This window comes from Pipistrellus kuhlii, unplaced genomic scaffold (genome assembly GCF_014108245.1).
Source record: "Pipistrellus kuhlii isolate mPipKuh1 unplaced genomic scaffold, mPipKuh1.p scaffold_m20_p_67, whole genome shotgun sequence".
NCBI lineage: Eukaryota > Metazoa > Chordata > Mammalia > Chiroptera > Vespertilionidae > Pipistrellus > Pipistrellus kuhlii.
This window is the reverse complement of record NW_023425570.1, coordinates 1,511,067-1,528,382: the sequence shown is the minus strand read 5'-3', so window position 1 is coordinate 1,528,382 and position 17,316 is coordinate 1,511,067. Positions and strand designations below refer to the sequence as shown.

At 47.7% G+C, this 17,316-nt stretch overlaps 1 protein-coding gene across 4 annotated transcripts in view; it reads left to right on the top strand.

Annotated features, from left to right (window-relative positions):
• Nucleotides 1-448: 448 nt before the first annotated feature.
• The window catches only part of MAP3K4 (mitogen-activated protein kinase kinase kinase 4), a 70,920-nt gene continuing 54,052 nt past the window's right edge, over nucleotides 449-17,316 (top strand). For all 4 annotated transcript variants that reach the window (XM_045575138.1, XM_045575136.1, XM_045575137.1 and 1 more), the window contains exon 1: nucleotides 449-730. In XM_045575138.1, coding sequence (XP_045431094.1) covers nucleotides 606-730 — 125 coding nt within the window. In that variant the 5' untranslated portion in view covers nucleotides 449-605. The remainder of the gene's footprint in view (nucleotides 731-17,316) is intronic.

Genomic DNA, 17,316 nt, shown 5'->3' with positions numbered 1-17,316 from the left:
CAGTTTCCAGTCTTTGCTTCGGCAGAGCCAGCCATCCGCGTCCCCCGTGCATGTTTAAACTTCGCGCTCCCAGGGTGACGGGGAGCCCGCGCCCCGCGATCGCGGGTCCCCCAGGGCCTCCTCGCCCGCGTGGGACCGGGGAGCGCCCGGCACATCTCACCCCGTTTCGGGGGATGGCAGCACCCTCGGCGGCGGTCCGCTCGCTCAGGTTTACCGAGCGCTGAGTCACTAACCGCTGCCCCGCCCGTCCCGCCCGCCACCGGGGGGCTCGGCGCGCACGGCCCGGTGCACTCCCCGCGGCGGGCCCGTCCCGGGCGAACCCGGGTGAACCCCGCGAACTGCCGCGACTCCGAGGCCCCGCCCCTCGCCCGCCGCCCGGAAGCCCGCCGCCCGGAAGCCCCGCCCCCGGCCGCCCACCGCCCCGCGGAGGCTTGTCCCTCGCCGCCCGCCGTACGGCCCGGCCCGTCGCCGTTCCCAAGATGGCGGCGGCGCGAGCGGCCCCCGCGGCGGGCTGAGGCGGAGGCGGAGCCGCGTCCCCCCGCACCCGGGCTCCGGCCCGCCAGCCCGCCGCGCCGCCGCCACGCCATGCGGGGCTCCGCGCACGGATGAGAGAAGCCGCCGCCGCCGCGCTGGTGCCGCCGCCCGCCTTCGCCGCCAGCCCCGCCGCCGCCATGGAGGAGCCGCCGCCGCCGGAGCCCGAGCCCGCGCCCGAGAGCCGCCGCGCGGCCCGGTGAGTGGCCGCCGCCCGCGCCCGCGGGCTCGTCTGCGGGAGGCCGAGGGGGCGTGGGAGCCCGCTCCCGCCGGGCCGGGCCGGGGGCCGGGGGCCGGGGGGCGGGGGCAGCCGGCTCCGGGGCCGGGGCGCTGCCTGGGACCCCGGCCCCCAGGGCCCGCCTGCAGCCCTGCGGCGGCCCGGCCCGGCCCGGCGGGAGCGGAGCCCGGGGTGCGGGCCGCGCCGATATCCGCTCCCGTCGCCGCCGGACCCCGCGCCGCCCCCCGCCCCCCGGCCCTTCCCGCCGGAGGAGTGGGCCCGCCGAGCAGACCCCTGCACTCCCCGCGTCCCTGCCCCGGACCCCACAAACCCCTCAGGCCCTGCAGGGAGCGGGGGTCCCCTGCCCACCCCTCAGGCTCTGCAGGGAGCTGGTGGGTGCCCTCCCGGTGGGTGCCCTGCCCCCGGGACCCCCGCCCCCCCAGGACCCCGCCTCCTCCAGGCTCTGCAGGGAGCGGGGGTCCCCTGCCCACCCCCCAGGCTCTGCAGGGAGCGGGTGGGTGCCCTGCCCCCGGGACACCCCCCCCCCCCCCAGGCTCTGCAGGGAGCAGGGGTCCCCGGGACACCCCCCCAGGCTCTGCAGGGAGCTGGTGGGTGCCCTGCGGGTAGGTGCCCTGCCCCTGGATCCCACCCCCCCAGGCTCTGCAGGGAGCTGGTGGGTGCCCTGCGGGTGGGTGCCCTGCCCCTGGATCCCACCCCCCCAGGCTCTGCAGGGAGCTGGTGGGTGCCCTGCGGGTGGGTGCCCTGCCCCCGGGGTCCCCCCCCCCCCAGGCTCTGCAGGGAGCTGGTGGGTGCCCTGCAGGTGGGTGCCCTGCCCCCGGGGTCCCCCCCCCCCAGGCTCTGCAGGGAGCTGGTGGGTGCCCTGCGGGTGGGTGCCCTGCCCCCGGCACTCCCGCCCCATCAGGCTCTGCGGGGGGCGGGGGGTCCAGACCTCCGAGGGCTCCGCTGTCCGCCCGCAGCTCCGCGCGTCTTCGCTCCACGTGCGGACCGGACCGCCGGGGGCTCCGGCTGAACTCGGCCGCCGGCGGGAAGCCCGGGAGGGAACCCCGGGAGGAACTCGGGTCTGTTCCTGGGACCCGTCGCTCATGGACGTGGTGTCGCCTTTTACTTTATTGTTCGGACCGGACCGGGGACTCGAACTCGCCGCTGTGGCCAGGGTTTCCCTCTCCTGCCGGTGCCGGGGCCGGTGCCGTGCGGAGCCGCCCCGCTGCGGGCCTGCACCCGGCGCACTTGCCGCGGCTGCCCGGCCCGTCCGCAGCCGCGCCCGCCGGCCTCGCCCTTCCTGCCGGCCCGCGGTTCCAGGAACGGGCGCTGGGGTGGCCTTTCTCTCTGCCTGAGGAGACCTAACCCCCTGCAGCGTGCCCCGGGAAGGCGGGCCGGGTTCTGGGGGTGCGGGGCGGCCTCCGAGGAGGGGGCATCCCGCAGGGCCATGTGGGCAGAATTCTCCAGGTGAACTGTGAGTGAAGCCAGCCTCTGAACAGTTTGGCTTCTTTAACTTTTTGAGAATCGTAACGAATACTTCCTAAACGCTTACCGTGGCCCCTTTGCCCAGCCCGTTTCCCCCGCAGCAGCCCTGGGAGGGCCTGGGATGTTTCTCCTGCGCAGAGGAGGGCCGAGGCAGGAGGGCAGTGCCTGGTCCCAGGTTCGCAGCTCGGAGGCAGCTCAGACCTGGCCGCCCTCCGTGCCTTCCCCAGCGTGGACAAGTGCGATCATTCTCCACATGGGCGGGTCACACGTTATAATCCTGTGGGATAAAAGGAGCGTGAACATCTGTAGGTAAAAGTAAAAGGGACAGAGGGAAGTGCCATAAAAATGACTGTTTTTGCAATGATAAGAAGAAACCTTTATTTTACAGCCAGGTTTTTGTCTTTGTTATAATAAAAATAGGTCAGAATAATGGGCTTCATCCAACTATAAGCGTACAGAACAAGAAGATCTTAGAAAAACCGCTCTTAGCAACATTGCAGTTAATTATACAATAGCTAATCTGTAAGCCAGATAACTTGACAAAGCTGTTGTTTGTATTCCCGCATTGTCACCACCACCTCTTCCACACACAGCGCTGACCTCTGGCACACTTACTGCGTCAGTTAAGGATGCTTCAAAGGGTCTGCATATCTGTTTATTGGAGCTTCTTCTATTTACGTTTTTTAAAAGGTCACCGTGCATGATCAAAATGTGCTAGATGCCACATTTTAACACACTGGAGACTAATGATGTTTGTGCTACAAGTTAGCTGGTTTGGGATAGACTGGAATAAAGCTCCGCTGCCCTCTTTGCTCATGCACTTCCTGCCGTGTGCCATCGATGGGACGGCGGTGCTAACGCACAGTGTGGTAGAATGCAGGCCTGCACATGTTGGGCCATGTGCCGCTGCAGCAGGTGCCGGCCCAGAACGTCTGCTCCGTGCATGCTGACGTGCGAGTTATGCAATGATGGAGGCACACAGAACAGGTTGAGAGGCAGTAGGTGCTCTGTTATAGTTCTGCTTACTGTCACCCATGGATACTTCTTGTCCTTATTTTTTCTCTCCTGTCCTTATTTTTGATAAAGATTCATTATAAGGATCGCTGGTTGCTCTTGCTGGTGATTAAACTTAGAAATAAACAATCCTTATAATTTCTTTTCAAGCTTCTGGGTCAGTCGTAGGAGATCTGAGATTGCAAGGACAGCTCTTTGTAATTTCTTGGATCTGCACTACCTTGGATATTAAGGCTGATGCAAGACTCTCCTGTCTACTGTAACCTTTCATTTAAAATGTTTGTTAAAAATAGCTTCATGGGGGGTAAGAGATCAGCTGAAGGACTTGTATGCATGCATGTAAGCATAACCGATGGACACAGAACACCAGGAGGGCGGTGAGGACGGGGGCATGTCCCAGGGAGTAAGGGAGGCTGAGAGAAGGTCATTGGGGGGAAAAGGAGACATATGTACTACTATTTGTAATACTTTAAACAATAAAATTAAATTAAAAAATAGCTTCAGTGTTCTCCTTTATTGACCTTGTAAAGTACATGTTACATGGAATTAAATAACTTTTTTAAGCCAACGACTTTATTGATTGTTTACTTTATATAATACTAGAGGCCCAGTGCATGAATTCGTGCATGGGTGGGGCTGGGAGGGCCGATCAAGGTGGAGCCAGCTGGGGGGAGAACTGTGGGTCGTTGGCCAGTTGGCCCCTATGGTTGAACTCCTGGTGGAGGAGACAATTTGCATATTAGCATTTTATTATATAGGATGGTTCTTGTAACTTCATTTGAAAATCCTGGGTTTTCAGTACTGGAAAAAGTATTTGAATATCACTCCCAGATGATTTTATCTCTCTTTCAGTTTTAATGTCCCCTTCGAGCCTGCTTGTTTCAGTGTTGACACTGGTGTCACCTGTTCTCACTAGTGAAACCCACTGTACGGTGCCGCTATGGAATCTCTCGGCCTCATCAATGATAGGCGAGGCTTGAGACCATTACAAGGGCAAACACCAATGGGGGGTGGGGCGGTTTAGGCGGAGAAGCAGTGAGCACGAAGCAGGAGTAGCAGGAGACTCCAGTGATGGCAGACGCTCCCTCATGTTCTGAAATGGGGACGACTTGTCTCTCAAGAAGGACCTTGTGGTTCTCTTCAATTGTCATATTATTAGAAGTTGCTTCTACTTCCTTCCCCGTGTTCTTTTGGTGCCTTGTAGATCTTGTTCTAAGCTCTACTGAAATATGGGGATATAAGATCTTGACTGCTTACTGGGTACATTTGCCTTAATAACTTCCTGTTACTTAATTCCTCATTCTTCAGTGATTATGTTTTCATTCATAGCATTCTGTTGTTGCAGCCTTTTCATTTGACCAGGTGGTATGTATTCTTTCAGAGACACTTTCACGGTGCCTATCAGTAGGTCACTGGAAATTATTTCTTTAGCGAGAAGATAGAAGAGATGCCAGAAAAGAGTCTGGCCAGGGACTGCGGGAGGGAGGTCTTACAATCTGGCATTTTCCTGGCGGGGTAAGGTAAGCAGGGTCCAGGCACGTGCTTCAGCTCCTGCTCAGCTTGGTCCACACCTGGTGGGTCAGTGTGTTGCCTTGCCTGTAGAAAGCCAAAGTATAGTTAAGAAATTGATTGGTGAAGCCTGGCACCAGCAAGGGAATTAGTTGAATGATCTCTGGGACTAATGTTAACATATCAAGGAGGTTGGGCTTGAAACTGTAAGAATGCTCTTGGCATATGGTAGTCTTACTCTTAAGCTTTCATTTGTGTGTGGTTTTTAATTTGTTACTAACTTCTCGCAGTTGGTTGAGTTATAGTGTGTTTGATTTTTTATCTCTGGTCTTCCTTTAATTAGTTGATGACAAACCTGGCTTTTCTTGCTTTACTTTGAAGTATGTTATGTCCTTATCCCTTAAAAAATCCCGAGTGGTAGATTTTTACTAATGGTAGGTCTCAGAGGATCACCTATTTTCTCCACCCTCCCATAGTCCACCCTGACCCCCCCCCCAAAAAAAAAACAACAAAAACCAACAACAAAAAAACAAAACAGAAACCTGGCAAAGTTTCTTACAAGGTGTGGCAGAGGTATCAGTGATTGGTGCTTTCATAAAATGGCTGTTTACTCTTGTGAATATTGTGTCCAAAAAAGATTATGATGTATACTTCTGGATTTAAGTTATAAAATTAAAATTTAGAGCGATGTTAGAATTCTGTACAGCTATTAAAATTGTTTTGCATTACTTTGAATTGTTATTAAAATTGAAGTTGTTGAAACCCCATCCTATATAATGAAAGCCTAATATGCTAAATGTCCAGTCGACCTTTCAACCAATCAAAGCATGATATGATATGCTAAGGCTGCTCAACCACTTGCTATGATGTGCTCTGACCTCCAGGGGACAGATAGTTGACCAGTCGCTATGATGTGCACTGACCACCAGGGGGCAGACACTCTGACCGGTAGGTTAGCTTGCTGCTGGAGTTTGGCCAATTGGGACTGATCAAGATGGACCAGACACAGCCTGGAGTCCTCCCGTGGTCCCTCCCGGCTGGCTAACCTGCATCCCTCCCTACCCCTGATCATGCACTAGTGGGGTCCCTGCCCTTTCACAACTCAGGACTCCTTGGGGGATGTTGGAGAGCCGGTTTCGGTCCGATCCCACAGGCCAGGTCGAGGGACCCTATTGGTGCATGAATTTGTGCACCAGGCCTCTAGTGTGTTATAAAAGAGAAGTTTTCAAATGTTAAATGAACTCAAATTTTCTTGTTTTAAAATGCATTTTCTATGAACTATCTGAGCTGGCTATATCCAGCTGGTTTTCTTAATTATTTAGTTCATCCTGGGTAACAATTTGTAGATTAGCCCTGGCAAGTGTGGCTCAGTTGATTGGGCATCTTCCGGTACCAAACTGTTGGGGATTCTATCCTTGTCAGGCACATGCCCAGTAGGCGGGTGCAGGAGGCAGCTGAACTGTTTTTCCTGCATTGGCGATATTCTCTCTCCCTCTCTCCCTCTCCCTCTCCCTCTCCCTCTCCCTCTCCCTCTCCCTCCCCCTCCCCCTCCCCCTCCCCCTTCCCCTCTCTCTCCACCTCTCCTTTTCTCTCTCTCTCTCTAAATCTAATAATTTGTAGATTAGAAACAACGCATCAACAGTAATAAAGGGCTTGCTTTATGGGTCTTTTATATTAATAGCACTGTTATTTAGAAGCATAACATACAACTTGTATGTTATGTTAACACACTTTTCCCTTTTTAAGAGGCATATTTGAAATCCCAGTATTTTAAAAGGAACGTTATTCCTCTAGAAAGTAGGTGTGGTAGGTACATTCCTGTTTTCCACAGACCTCACTCATGTAATGGAGTACAGTTTGTCTTTAGATGTTTAGTCACTAGCAGCATAGGCAAAATGACAATGAAACATGGCTCTAAATTTGTTTTTGACCTAAAAGGACATCCACTTGTCATATTTTGCAGACAACAGTAGAAGTATTAGTCTCCTGGATCATATGGATGCCAAGTGTTCATAAGAAGGGAAAGCTATTAAGAATATATTAGGCATTCTGTCAAAGTGTTTCATAAGTGGATTTCATTTCAGCATAATTTCAGAGGAAATAAACCTGCTACGGAGAAAAGTGGATACTAAACTTTAAGGTGACCAGACTGGCTGGCTCAGTGGAGCTTTGGTTCAATGTGAGCAGGCTATTTGAGGACAATGCTGAACTGAAGAATGTCTGAATAGGGCTCATTAGAGGACAGCTCACATAGAAATGTGAAAATGTCCGCCGTTTTAACCTTTCAGTGGAAATATTTTGGAAGAAAATGTATACATGCATTATTTTCATTGTGCTATTAATTCTAAAGTATTTTATGTAGGAACATAATAATGTAATGTAAATTAGTTTTCTCACAAAATATTTAGAATGAATTTTTTTGATGTCTAAGTATTTCTAATTCAGATAAGGAATTAAGTGCATACTAATGCAAGTCTTGTGGTTGGTAGGACTCTTAACATTCATTTAGTCCAACTTTCCAGCCATTGCTCGTATATCTATACTAATAAAAGGGTAATATGTTAATTAGACTGGGAGACCAGACATCTTCCTACCATCTGACTTTCTTCAGGACAAAGCCATGGTGGAGGCTGAGGCAGAGGTGGTTAGGAGTGATCAGGCCAGCAGGGGAGGGCAATTGGGGGCCATGAGGCCAGAAGGGAGGACAATGAGGGGCCATGAGGCTGACAGGAGAGCAGTTAGGCAGCAATCAAGCTGGTAGGCAGGCAAGTGGTTAGGAGCCAGCGGACCTGGATTGCAAGAGGGATGTCCAACTGCCGGTTTAGGCCCCAACCAGCAGTTGGACATCCCCCAAGGCAGTAGTTCTCAACCTTTCTAATGCTGTGACCCTTCAATACAGTTCTTGGTCAAACCTGTTAGTGGTTCTCAACCTGTGGGTTACGACCCACAGGTTGAGAACTGCTGCTGTAGAGCCTAAGACCATCGGAAAACACAGATAATTACATTACGATTCATTAACAGTAGCAAAATTACAGTTATGAAGTAGCAATGAAAATGATTTTATGATTGGGGGTCCCCACAACATGAGGAACTGTATTGAAGGGTAGTGGTATTAGAAAGGTTGAGAATCACTGCCCCAAGGGGTCCTGGATGCAGGCTGGGCTGAGGGACTCCCCCCCAAACCTTACCTCCCAACACCCTCCCCCCTCCCCTGCACATGAATTTCATGCACCGGCCTCTAGTAGACTGATAAGAGTTTACAGCTGGCAGGGAACTTGGAGCTCATCTGCATCATTCCTTTGGTTCCAGAGGTGAGAAAGCTGGCCTCCAGGCTGCAGCTTCCCGAGGTCAGAGCCTGGGGTCCTGGCTCCTGCTTCCCGCTCCCTTGTGTCACACTGTGCTCCCTTGTTAGGGTCCAAGGCTGGCGAGCTCAGCAGCCACCTGACTCCCTAGCCCAGTGTCGCTCAGGCCCGCAGGACCAGCTGTGGGATATTGCATCTTCCGGTTAAGTAGACTTCACAGAACAGTGATGGAAGGTTCATTTTCAGGGGAAAAACGGATCAAAGCATCCCCCTAAACCTCCCCAAACTCATTGTACACAACTTTCCCCCCATAAAACTTTAATGTTCACAAAATAACAAGGAGCCAATGCTCAAATCACTCTGGATACCTCATTGTTCTTTTCTGTGCTCAGTCTTTAGTGGAAGCAGACAGTAAGATGGTAATTTCTGTTCTGTGGTAGTGATAGTGGAGCTGTCTGCTTTGAGACCTTACAGTAAGAAATATATTTTACACAGTACATATGTATGCTGCGTAACTAAAATAAAAATTTATGAAACGGTGCTTGACCTTGTAATTATTGTCTGATACCCTCTGACTTTTCTTGTTCTGTTCTATGAAAGTTTTTCATCATGATCCATTACATTTATTTAATGACCCGCAAATGGCTTGTTACTCTCATTTCAAAAGGATGGCTCTACCAAACAAAACCTTATTGTCCTTTCCCTGTCTCTTGAGATTGAGTCGGGAGAGCAGTCACAGCACTTATCCACTAAATGATCAAAAGGCATTTGAAGGCAGTACACAAGGCTAGAATCCGAATATTTCATCCTTGAAAATAGTATTACTTCTTAGAGACGAGAGGAAGTCTTGTTTTGGTTGCTTATCCATTAAACACAAAGATTGTAAAAATGAGTTTAAAATTTAGGATTAATTTTAGAGTAAAATTGTGGTTGGAATATGAGTACCTTAGGTAATTTATTCTTTTTTCTCTAAAACACTAATATATATTTAAAACTTATTTTAATAGAGCAGTTCTAAGAAAAAAGGGAACTCATTCTTCCTGGTGTGTGTGTGTGTGTGTGTGTGTGTGTGTGTGTGAGAGAGAGAGAGAGAGAGAGAGAGAGAGAGAGAGAGAGAGAGAGAAACAGTGGTTTTGACTGTGTTGGGATTTTTACTGCTTTTGTATACTGTTCTGTGAGAGAGAGAGAGAGAGAGAGAGAGAGAGAGAGAGAGAGAGAGAGAGAGAGAGAGAGAAACAGTGGTTTTGACTGTGTTGGGATTTTTACTGCTTTTTGTATACTGTTCTGTGTTTCCCAACTCACTTATCTGAAGAAATAGGACCATCAGAAGTAAATTGGCGAGAAATACTTCTGGAAACTGTCTGGAAACCTTTGTCGTGAAGCTTCAACCCCAAACTGAGGTTTTAAAAAGAAGCTCTTTTTACTTGGCTCTTTCAATATTTAGGTGTTTTTTTTAGCAGAAAACCAAGAACTGCGTGTGTATTGAGGAATGATTACTAAGAAAGTAGAGTCGTTGGCCTGACGGGAGAAATGTGAAACTCAGCCTTGGTTGGACTGACGAGTAGTTGGCAGTGGCTCACTGCTTCATCCCACATGCCCGTCAGACTCCCGTACAGCGTGCATTGTCTCAGACTCTCTCGTATTAAGTGCATACATGTGCCCGGCGGTGCTCAGTGACCCGCCCTCCCTCCAAGAGCTTTGATTAGGCCCGGAGTTTTCTGAGCTGAACCCCATACCCTCAGATTTAGCTAGAATTGGGGGAGAGGGTGTGTTTCAATTAGTCTCTTTAATTGAAGAGACCATGCTACATCCCTACACAGGTTTGCCACTCAGTGGCTTGAGACCGCTCACCCCCTGGCTGTTAGACCTCAGGAGTCTCCATCCACTGCATATCCTCCCAGCACTGCTCCTGCCTCGTGTGGATTGCTTCCAGTACGCCAGCTGTCCGGACTTCTCTTTTCTACTAGTCATTCCAAGTGACACGCACCTTGTAAATATTTTCATGCCCCTCAGGCAGATGACAATTTTTATTATATATAAGCATAATGTAAAATTCCCATTTTCAAGGAATTTATAACATAATTAAGGAGAAGAGAGATAAGGTAATGGAGACTTCCTAATTTGTGGTCTGGTGCAGAGATGGTAATAAATGTACATCTGTCATCTATCTGTGTTGCCATCATTTACATGGTATAACCTGTTTTAAAATGTGTTTGGTTTTTTTAGAGAGAGGAAGGGAGAGGGAGAGAAAGATAGAAACATCAATGATAAGAAGTAATCATTGATCAGCTGCTTCCTGCATGCCCCTTGCTGGGGAGCAAGTTTGCTACGTGGGCATGTGCCCTGATCGGGAATCGAACTGGTGATGTCTTGGTTCCTGGGTCGACACTCAGCCACTGAGCCACACCAGCCGGGTAGCACAGCATGTTTTATATAGTGGCTACAGCGAACTTGTGAGGTAGATGTGCATTTTTCAGAGGAAGAAGATGAGTCGTTAAGAGATGTCTTAGTTCAGAATATCCAGAGCAGGACTCGTTCCTGTTTGTTACACTTCAGAGTCTGGTTCTTGATTCTGCATGCTATCTCCTGAGGGGTAATGTGAAAGGAAGTGGTGAAGGACTTGCATCATAGCTTAGGCTGAGGTGGGCATGATATATTATCTGAACAAATTGTGAGCATTTGCCATGGTAGTAAAAATATTAAACATCATTTTTTAAATGGCTCCATCATATTTCATTTTATGGTTATACTATGCCGCTCTGCTGACTAATGAGTTTGCAGACCCCGTCATATACTGCCCTTTCCCCCTTTCACACAATATGCCACAACTGCCTAATCCTCACAGCTTCCAACCACACGGTAACATTCAGTCCAGTCCAGGGGTCGGCAATCTCATTAGTCAACAGAGCGGCAAGCCTCGCCGCGCGAGCTGCCTGTGGCTTGCGAGCTGCGGATTGCCGACCACTGCTCTAAACCAAACGAAAAGAAGTCAACCGAAAACCGGGGGCAAAAGACCAAAATTGCACAAAAATTACCTGCAGATCTTGACGGCAAAGTAAGTCTTTTCTTTGAAGTGGGGGGTAGTCTTATACAGCGAATATAGGCCTAAACCTATGTTTTAACTGTAAAATTAGGGGGTCGTCTTATACGCCTTAAAATCCGGTAAGTCATTACCAGTCTCTTACTGTCCTAGATAGCACTGTAGTGGACCTCTTGTACACTCCTGTAAAATCATTTTCTGAGCATAGAGTTCACAAGGTCTTTGTTTCTAGGGGTGTCGAACTCAATCAGAGAAGGGGCCAAAATCTAAAATCCAGCCTAAATCGCGGGCCGAATGGTTTACTGAACAGTCATAAACTGTCATTGTGATGGAAACGCAGCAGAGTGCAGTGATGACAGCGCGGGTGTGCGGGCCACGTTGCAAGGCCTGGCGGGAGGGATTTGGCCCGAGGGCCTTGTGTTTGACACATGTGGTTTAAACACTTGGAAGAATTTTAAATCTGGGCTTGCCTTGGGGCTCTGGTTTAATTCATCCGCTTCTAACCATGAAGTGGTCATGTGGTGTAGTCTCATCTCTAGGAACTTAGGACTTAGATAAGATTCATATCATAGCTTATTAAGTTTATAAGATTGAATTTTACCTATTATACATTTCCTCCTGGAAAGATGGTGTAAATGTATAGGCCACAAATAGTGCTTACCTTACTAAACATTCTTTTTCTAGCTTTGAGTATTACAAAAGTCTTTGCTAATTTTGTAGGCCAGAAAGGGTTATCTTGTTTCAATTTGAATGAATGGTTACTGACATAGGTGGGACCGTTTTCATGATAACTATCACAGCTAACATATGCGTAAGCTATAAAAGAGCTTATAATACCGGCATTATGTATTTATACATCACTGTCAACCTTGTTCCAGTAGCCATGCCTGTTGCAGGCAGTAAGGTCTGTTGATGGAATTAATAGGAGTGGAGCAGGGATCATCACTGACACGACTGCAATAGTTTCACCTCCTCCTTTGTGTCCTCTGTTTGCTCCTGTTTTCTCAGAGCTCCTGGACTAATGAGAGACAAAAGAGTGCCCTTTCTTTAAGGCTATTTACACAAGATTTCTACTCCTTTTTGCAGTGCTGGGTGCTGCATCTTACATGCCTGAGAAGAGCTTTCCTGCTGGAGCGGGTGTGTGAAGGAGAGTTCATATAGAACCTGCTTTAAGATTTAGTTGTGCATCTAACACGTTTATCCTTGGAGTGTCTAGTATATGTCAGGATGAGGTATTTTGAAAAGGGAACCCTGCTACATGTGGTAAAAATTGTCTATGACTGCTTTTTCACCTTTTTTGGGGGGTCAGAGACTGCATTTGAGAATCTGATGAAAACTATGGACTGTTGACTCTGAAAAATGCATACGATAAAAATTTACATTGAGTTTCAGGAGACTCAGAGTCCCCATGATTGAAATATAAGGTTGTTTTCATCCTTTAACTATTTTTTCACATTCCCTATATTTTGTACATGGTGCCTTTAATTATATGCTGTGAGACATTTCTGAAGCTGTACATGGTGTTTATATTTAGAATACACAGGACGGTAGGCCCCACATTTCCAGTAAATTTCACATTGGCCTTATGTATTCAACCACAGTTACCAATTATGTTCTCCTTAGTGAAGAAAACTTTTAAAATAAAAATAGGAACTTTTTATTTTTTTCTTCTAAAATTTTTTTAGATCCACTTAAATATTTTCCAGTTTACATAGTTTTTAATTAGAAGAAAGTTATATTTTTCATTCCACAGGTATAAGTAATACCTTCTTATTCCACAGAGAGTGGTAATCTCTGTGCCTGCACAGGGAGAGGGCAGAGGTATCAGTGACCTAGGAGTGAGTGATGAGCTGAAGGTGGGGGGGGGCCTGAGCCTTGGGGTTAGATCAGGGCTCCAGTTCTGGCCCAGACACTTCCAACAGAGCAGACAAGTTACCTTTTACCTCGCTTTCCTGTTCTGTAACATAGGCATTGTGATAGTACCTGTGGGGGGTGTTGGGGAAATGAAATGGGATAACATTTGTTCAGAGCCTAATTGAGGGTCTAGTATTTAATAATAGGTATTCGATAATGTGTGCCTCTCACAATCAGTGAGAATGAGCCTTCTGGGAAAGAAGCCTTTCCTAAAACTGTGCCATAAGGCGCTGCGGAGGATTAAATGAGATTATGTATGATATTTAGCTTAGTGCCTGACAGATGGTCAGTACTCAGTACTAAGTAATGGTAGCAATTATGCTGTTACAATGAAAATTGCTCATTGCTGTGGAACAAATTACACAGCTGTGTAAAAACAAACAAATCTGGTGTGCATCCCAGTTTTGGAAGTCACTATTTTAAATGGCATTTCCTCACCTGCATTAAAAAGCTTAAAACCACAGTCACCAGTTGTATTCATAAAGAACTGCTTAATTTTATAATTAATTTTATATTTTTCCATTTAGTCCTGGCTCTTAGTCTTTTATACTTGTAGAGTAATACCAAATTTATTCAATATGGTCATGTATGCCATTAATCTATTCTAATGATGAGCAAAATTTTTCCATCTGGGATAATTTTTCTTTATTTATTAGTTTTCTATCTTTATGTATTCCTTTTGTTCTTCTTAATTCAGGACTGAAAAAGTATATTTTTGAGCAAAATAAATGAGGTCCACCAGAAGGTCTAAGTCAGGCAGGCCTTACTCCACTCATCTACCTCCTCCCTTCCAAGACCCAGCCCCGTCTACCTCTCCTGTACACCATCCAGCTGATCACAGCGCCTTGAGTGCTTCTGACCAACTGGCTGCCCTGGAATGCCTGTGATTTCTGTTCCCACCAATTGAACTCTATGTTTATCAAGAGTCCCTGGTTTGTCCCTATGTCTATTTAGGTTTATTATACATTTTAGTTGTAATTACACAATTGAGTAAACTACCCTGTTTCCCCAAAAATAAGACAGTGTCTTATATTAATTTTTGCTCCCAAAGATGCGCTAGGTCTTATTTTCAGGGGATGTCTTATTTTTCCATGAAGAAGAATACGGAACACATTTATTGTTAAATGAAAATAAAGGAAATTTATTACCTGTATACAGTATGGTAGTACGGTAGTTGCCAACACAAACCAGACAAACTGAATCCTGTAGTATCAAGAATTTACTCATTTATTCAATGACAACCATGTCATCATCTTCTGGAACATCATCATAACAATCCAATTCCTGAATTTCCTGATGAATTTCTTGTGACTCCATTTCTTTCAGAATCAGTGGACCAAATCTCTCATGTTTAGCAATAGCACTGTCTTTAAATGAGTACTTCTTGTCAAGGTAGCCTGCTCGCAGTGCATTTGCAGTGCAACTGTCAGTGACTTTCTCCCATGAATTCTTCACCCAAGTCACAACTTCTTGCAGTTTAGGTTTCACAAAGTTTCCACGCTGATTTCTCTCCATTCTATTTTCAGTGTAGTCATTAATTTCCGTGCGCAAATTGTCTTTGAATGGCTTGTTTATTGCAATATCAAGAATCTGGAGATAGGCCATCATTCCTGCGGGAATCATTATCTGATCTATTTTTCTTTCGTGAAGAAATGTCTTCATGTCTTTAGCGCAGTGAGTGCTGGCTGCATCCCAGACTAGCAGACCTCTTTGGCTCCCTCACATAACAAGCAGCAGCATTAAATCGACCCTCTTCCTTATAACTGCTTGTGCGGCCCAGGCTTTTTCAGTTTCAAGAATAAAAATGCCCAAAACACATTCAATCTTTTCCTTCTTGCCCTTAGAAATGATTAAAGGTGGGATTTTAGTGTCATCCAGACGAATTGCAAAATACAGGAAACACTTGCACTTTTGTAAGCAGTGGAGGGAATGTACACTAAGGAGGCACCCCGCTGTTCAATTGTTGTTTGAGATGATTGGTCCATAAACACTGCAGTTTCATCCATAGCAATCATTTTGGAAAGATTGTATTTAGAGAAGTCAGCATCATCAATAAAGGACTTGAATGCAAGTGCTCACTTAATAACTTGAGTATCTTCCAACCTAAACAATGTTGTAGATCTTCTTAAAGACAGTTTACTTCGCTGAAGGAAATTATCCAGTGTTGTGATGCTTTGAAGTCTTCGGGGGCTATGTCAAACTGTGGTGCCATTGCAAGGGCAAATTCTTGAATCTGAGCCCTATTCACAACCAAAGCCTCTGCTCTCCTGTCAACAACCCATTCACAGATCAGGTCTTCCAGCTCGGAAAATAATGGTTGCCGACCTGATCCACACTTGCACTTTTTAGCATTTCCCTTGTCCACTTGTTCAATGAGCTTACCATACTCTGCTAGCCATTTTCGGACCAATCGGATACTCAGCATCTTCTCTTTGCAGAAAGCAGTAAGATTTTGGCCCCAAGAGTCTTCCATGATTCCTTTCTTGTGCTCCACGGAGTAGCTTTTTCTTTTTGCGCTCATTTCTAGGGGTAAAAAAAAGGAATTGGGGTATCAAGGTGGGGGGAGGGGGATCACTTAAAATGACACGGGGGGGATTAGAGGGGGGAATCAAAATGGCACAGGAGAATCAGAGGGGGGATTACCATTTTAGTAACCCCTTTTGATCCTCCTGTGTCATTTTAAGTGATCCCCCTCCCCCCATCCCTGTACCACTGAACATTTACCCCCTGGGGCCTGCCTGGGGACTGTCACTGGGCTTGCTGGGGCCTGGATCTGGGCTGGAGCAGGGTCTGCCACTGACTGGGAACCTTCAGTCATCATGAGGGCCGCCGCGAGCATCAGGTAGTGTCACCAGAGACAGACCAGCACTCACCACCTTCGCCGCGACCCATCAGCTCTAATCCTCCTGTTCTTCTACACGCATCTGCGAAAGTCTCCTCCTCTCTCCTGCTCCACGCTCACTGCTCACTCTGACCTCTGCTCCGCCTCCATACAGCAGTGACGTCAGGACTCCGCGTAACGTCACTGGTTGCTAGACGCCAGTCCGGGTGGTCCTAGTGACCAGTTTACTGTAAATTAATTTTCATTCTGAGAGAGAGCCTGGGGGGGGGGGGGGGCCTTATTTTCCGGGGGATGCCTTATATTTCACTCAGAAGGAAACCTGTAAGTAGGTCTTATTTTCAGAGGATGTTTTATTTTCGGGGAAACACGGTATATATGGAAAATGAATTCTAAAGAGACATATAGTTTCTACACAAACTAATTTGGAATGCTTTTGAACGACTAAAGATAGGTCACAAAAAGGAAATTGCTATCAAATTAGGGATAGGAGAGAACTGTTAAAGTTTAGGAAGAAAAACCATAAAAATTGCTTCACGAAAGTCTTTGCATGTTTGTTCTGTTTTAAAGAAATAGAGTGGGCATTGCAGATGCTGCTCTTTGCTGGACTCACAGTTGACTTGTGACTTGTTTCAGGGTCTCGCTGTGGCTGTCATCAAAGTAGAAGTATTGATCAGCTGTATCCGTACACATCCTAACCGGGGATCAAATCCATAACCTGGGTATGTGCCCTGACTGCGAACTCACTCGTGGGCTTAAAGTGCAAATGAAATGTTTATGTTGTATGTGTGTTGGTTATCCTATATAATAAAAGCCTAATATACAAATTGTCCCTTCTCCCGGGAGTTTGACCAGAGTGCGAGACTGGTGGTGGCAGCACAGTGGCAGGCAGCTGGGTAAGGGAGGTGCCCTTGGCCGGCAGCCCTAGGGACCCTACCATTGCAGGAATTTCGTGCACTGGGCCTCTAGTCTACCATAAATTAACAAACCATAACCAAGCTTAGTGGCTTAAAATAAAAGTCATTTATTATCTGTTATGATATTCAGTGGTTCTTCTGCTTCTTGTGGTTTTGGCTTGGGCTCTGGGACAGCTGGGAGCTCCAAAATAGTCTCGCTCGCAAGCTAGCGAGTAGGTGGTGGCTGTCAGCTGGGAGCTCGCTGAGGCTTGGGTGAGCTGGGCTGTCCTTTATGCGGCCTCTCCACCAAGCGGGTTGGCTTTGAAGACTATGGCAGCCTCAGAGTGGTTGAACTTCTGACATGGTGGCCAGTTCCTGTGCCTGCAAAGGTGGCCTTCATAAGACTCAGGCCCGGCACTGACCCAGAGTCACTTCTGCTAAGTTCCATTGGTTAAAGCCGTCACAGGGCCAACCTGCGTTCAAGAGCAGGTGATAAAAGGTATGAATACCAGAAAGCCTATTTTTTTAAATAAACTCCTACAAATTCTTGTGACATTTGATAAGGAGGC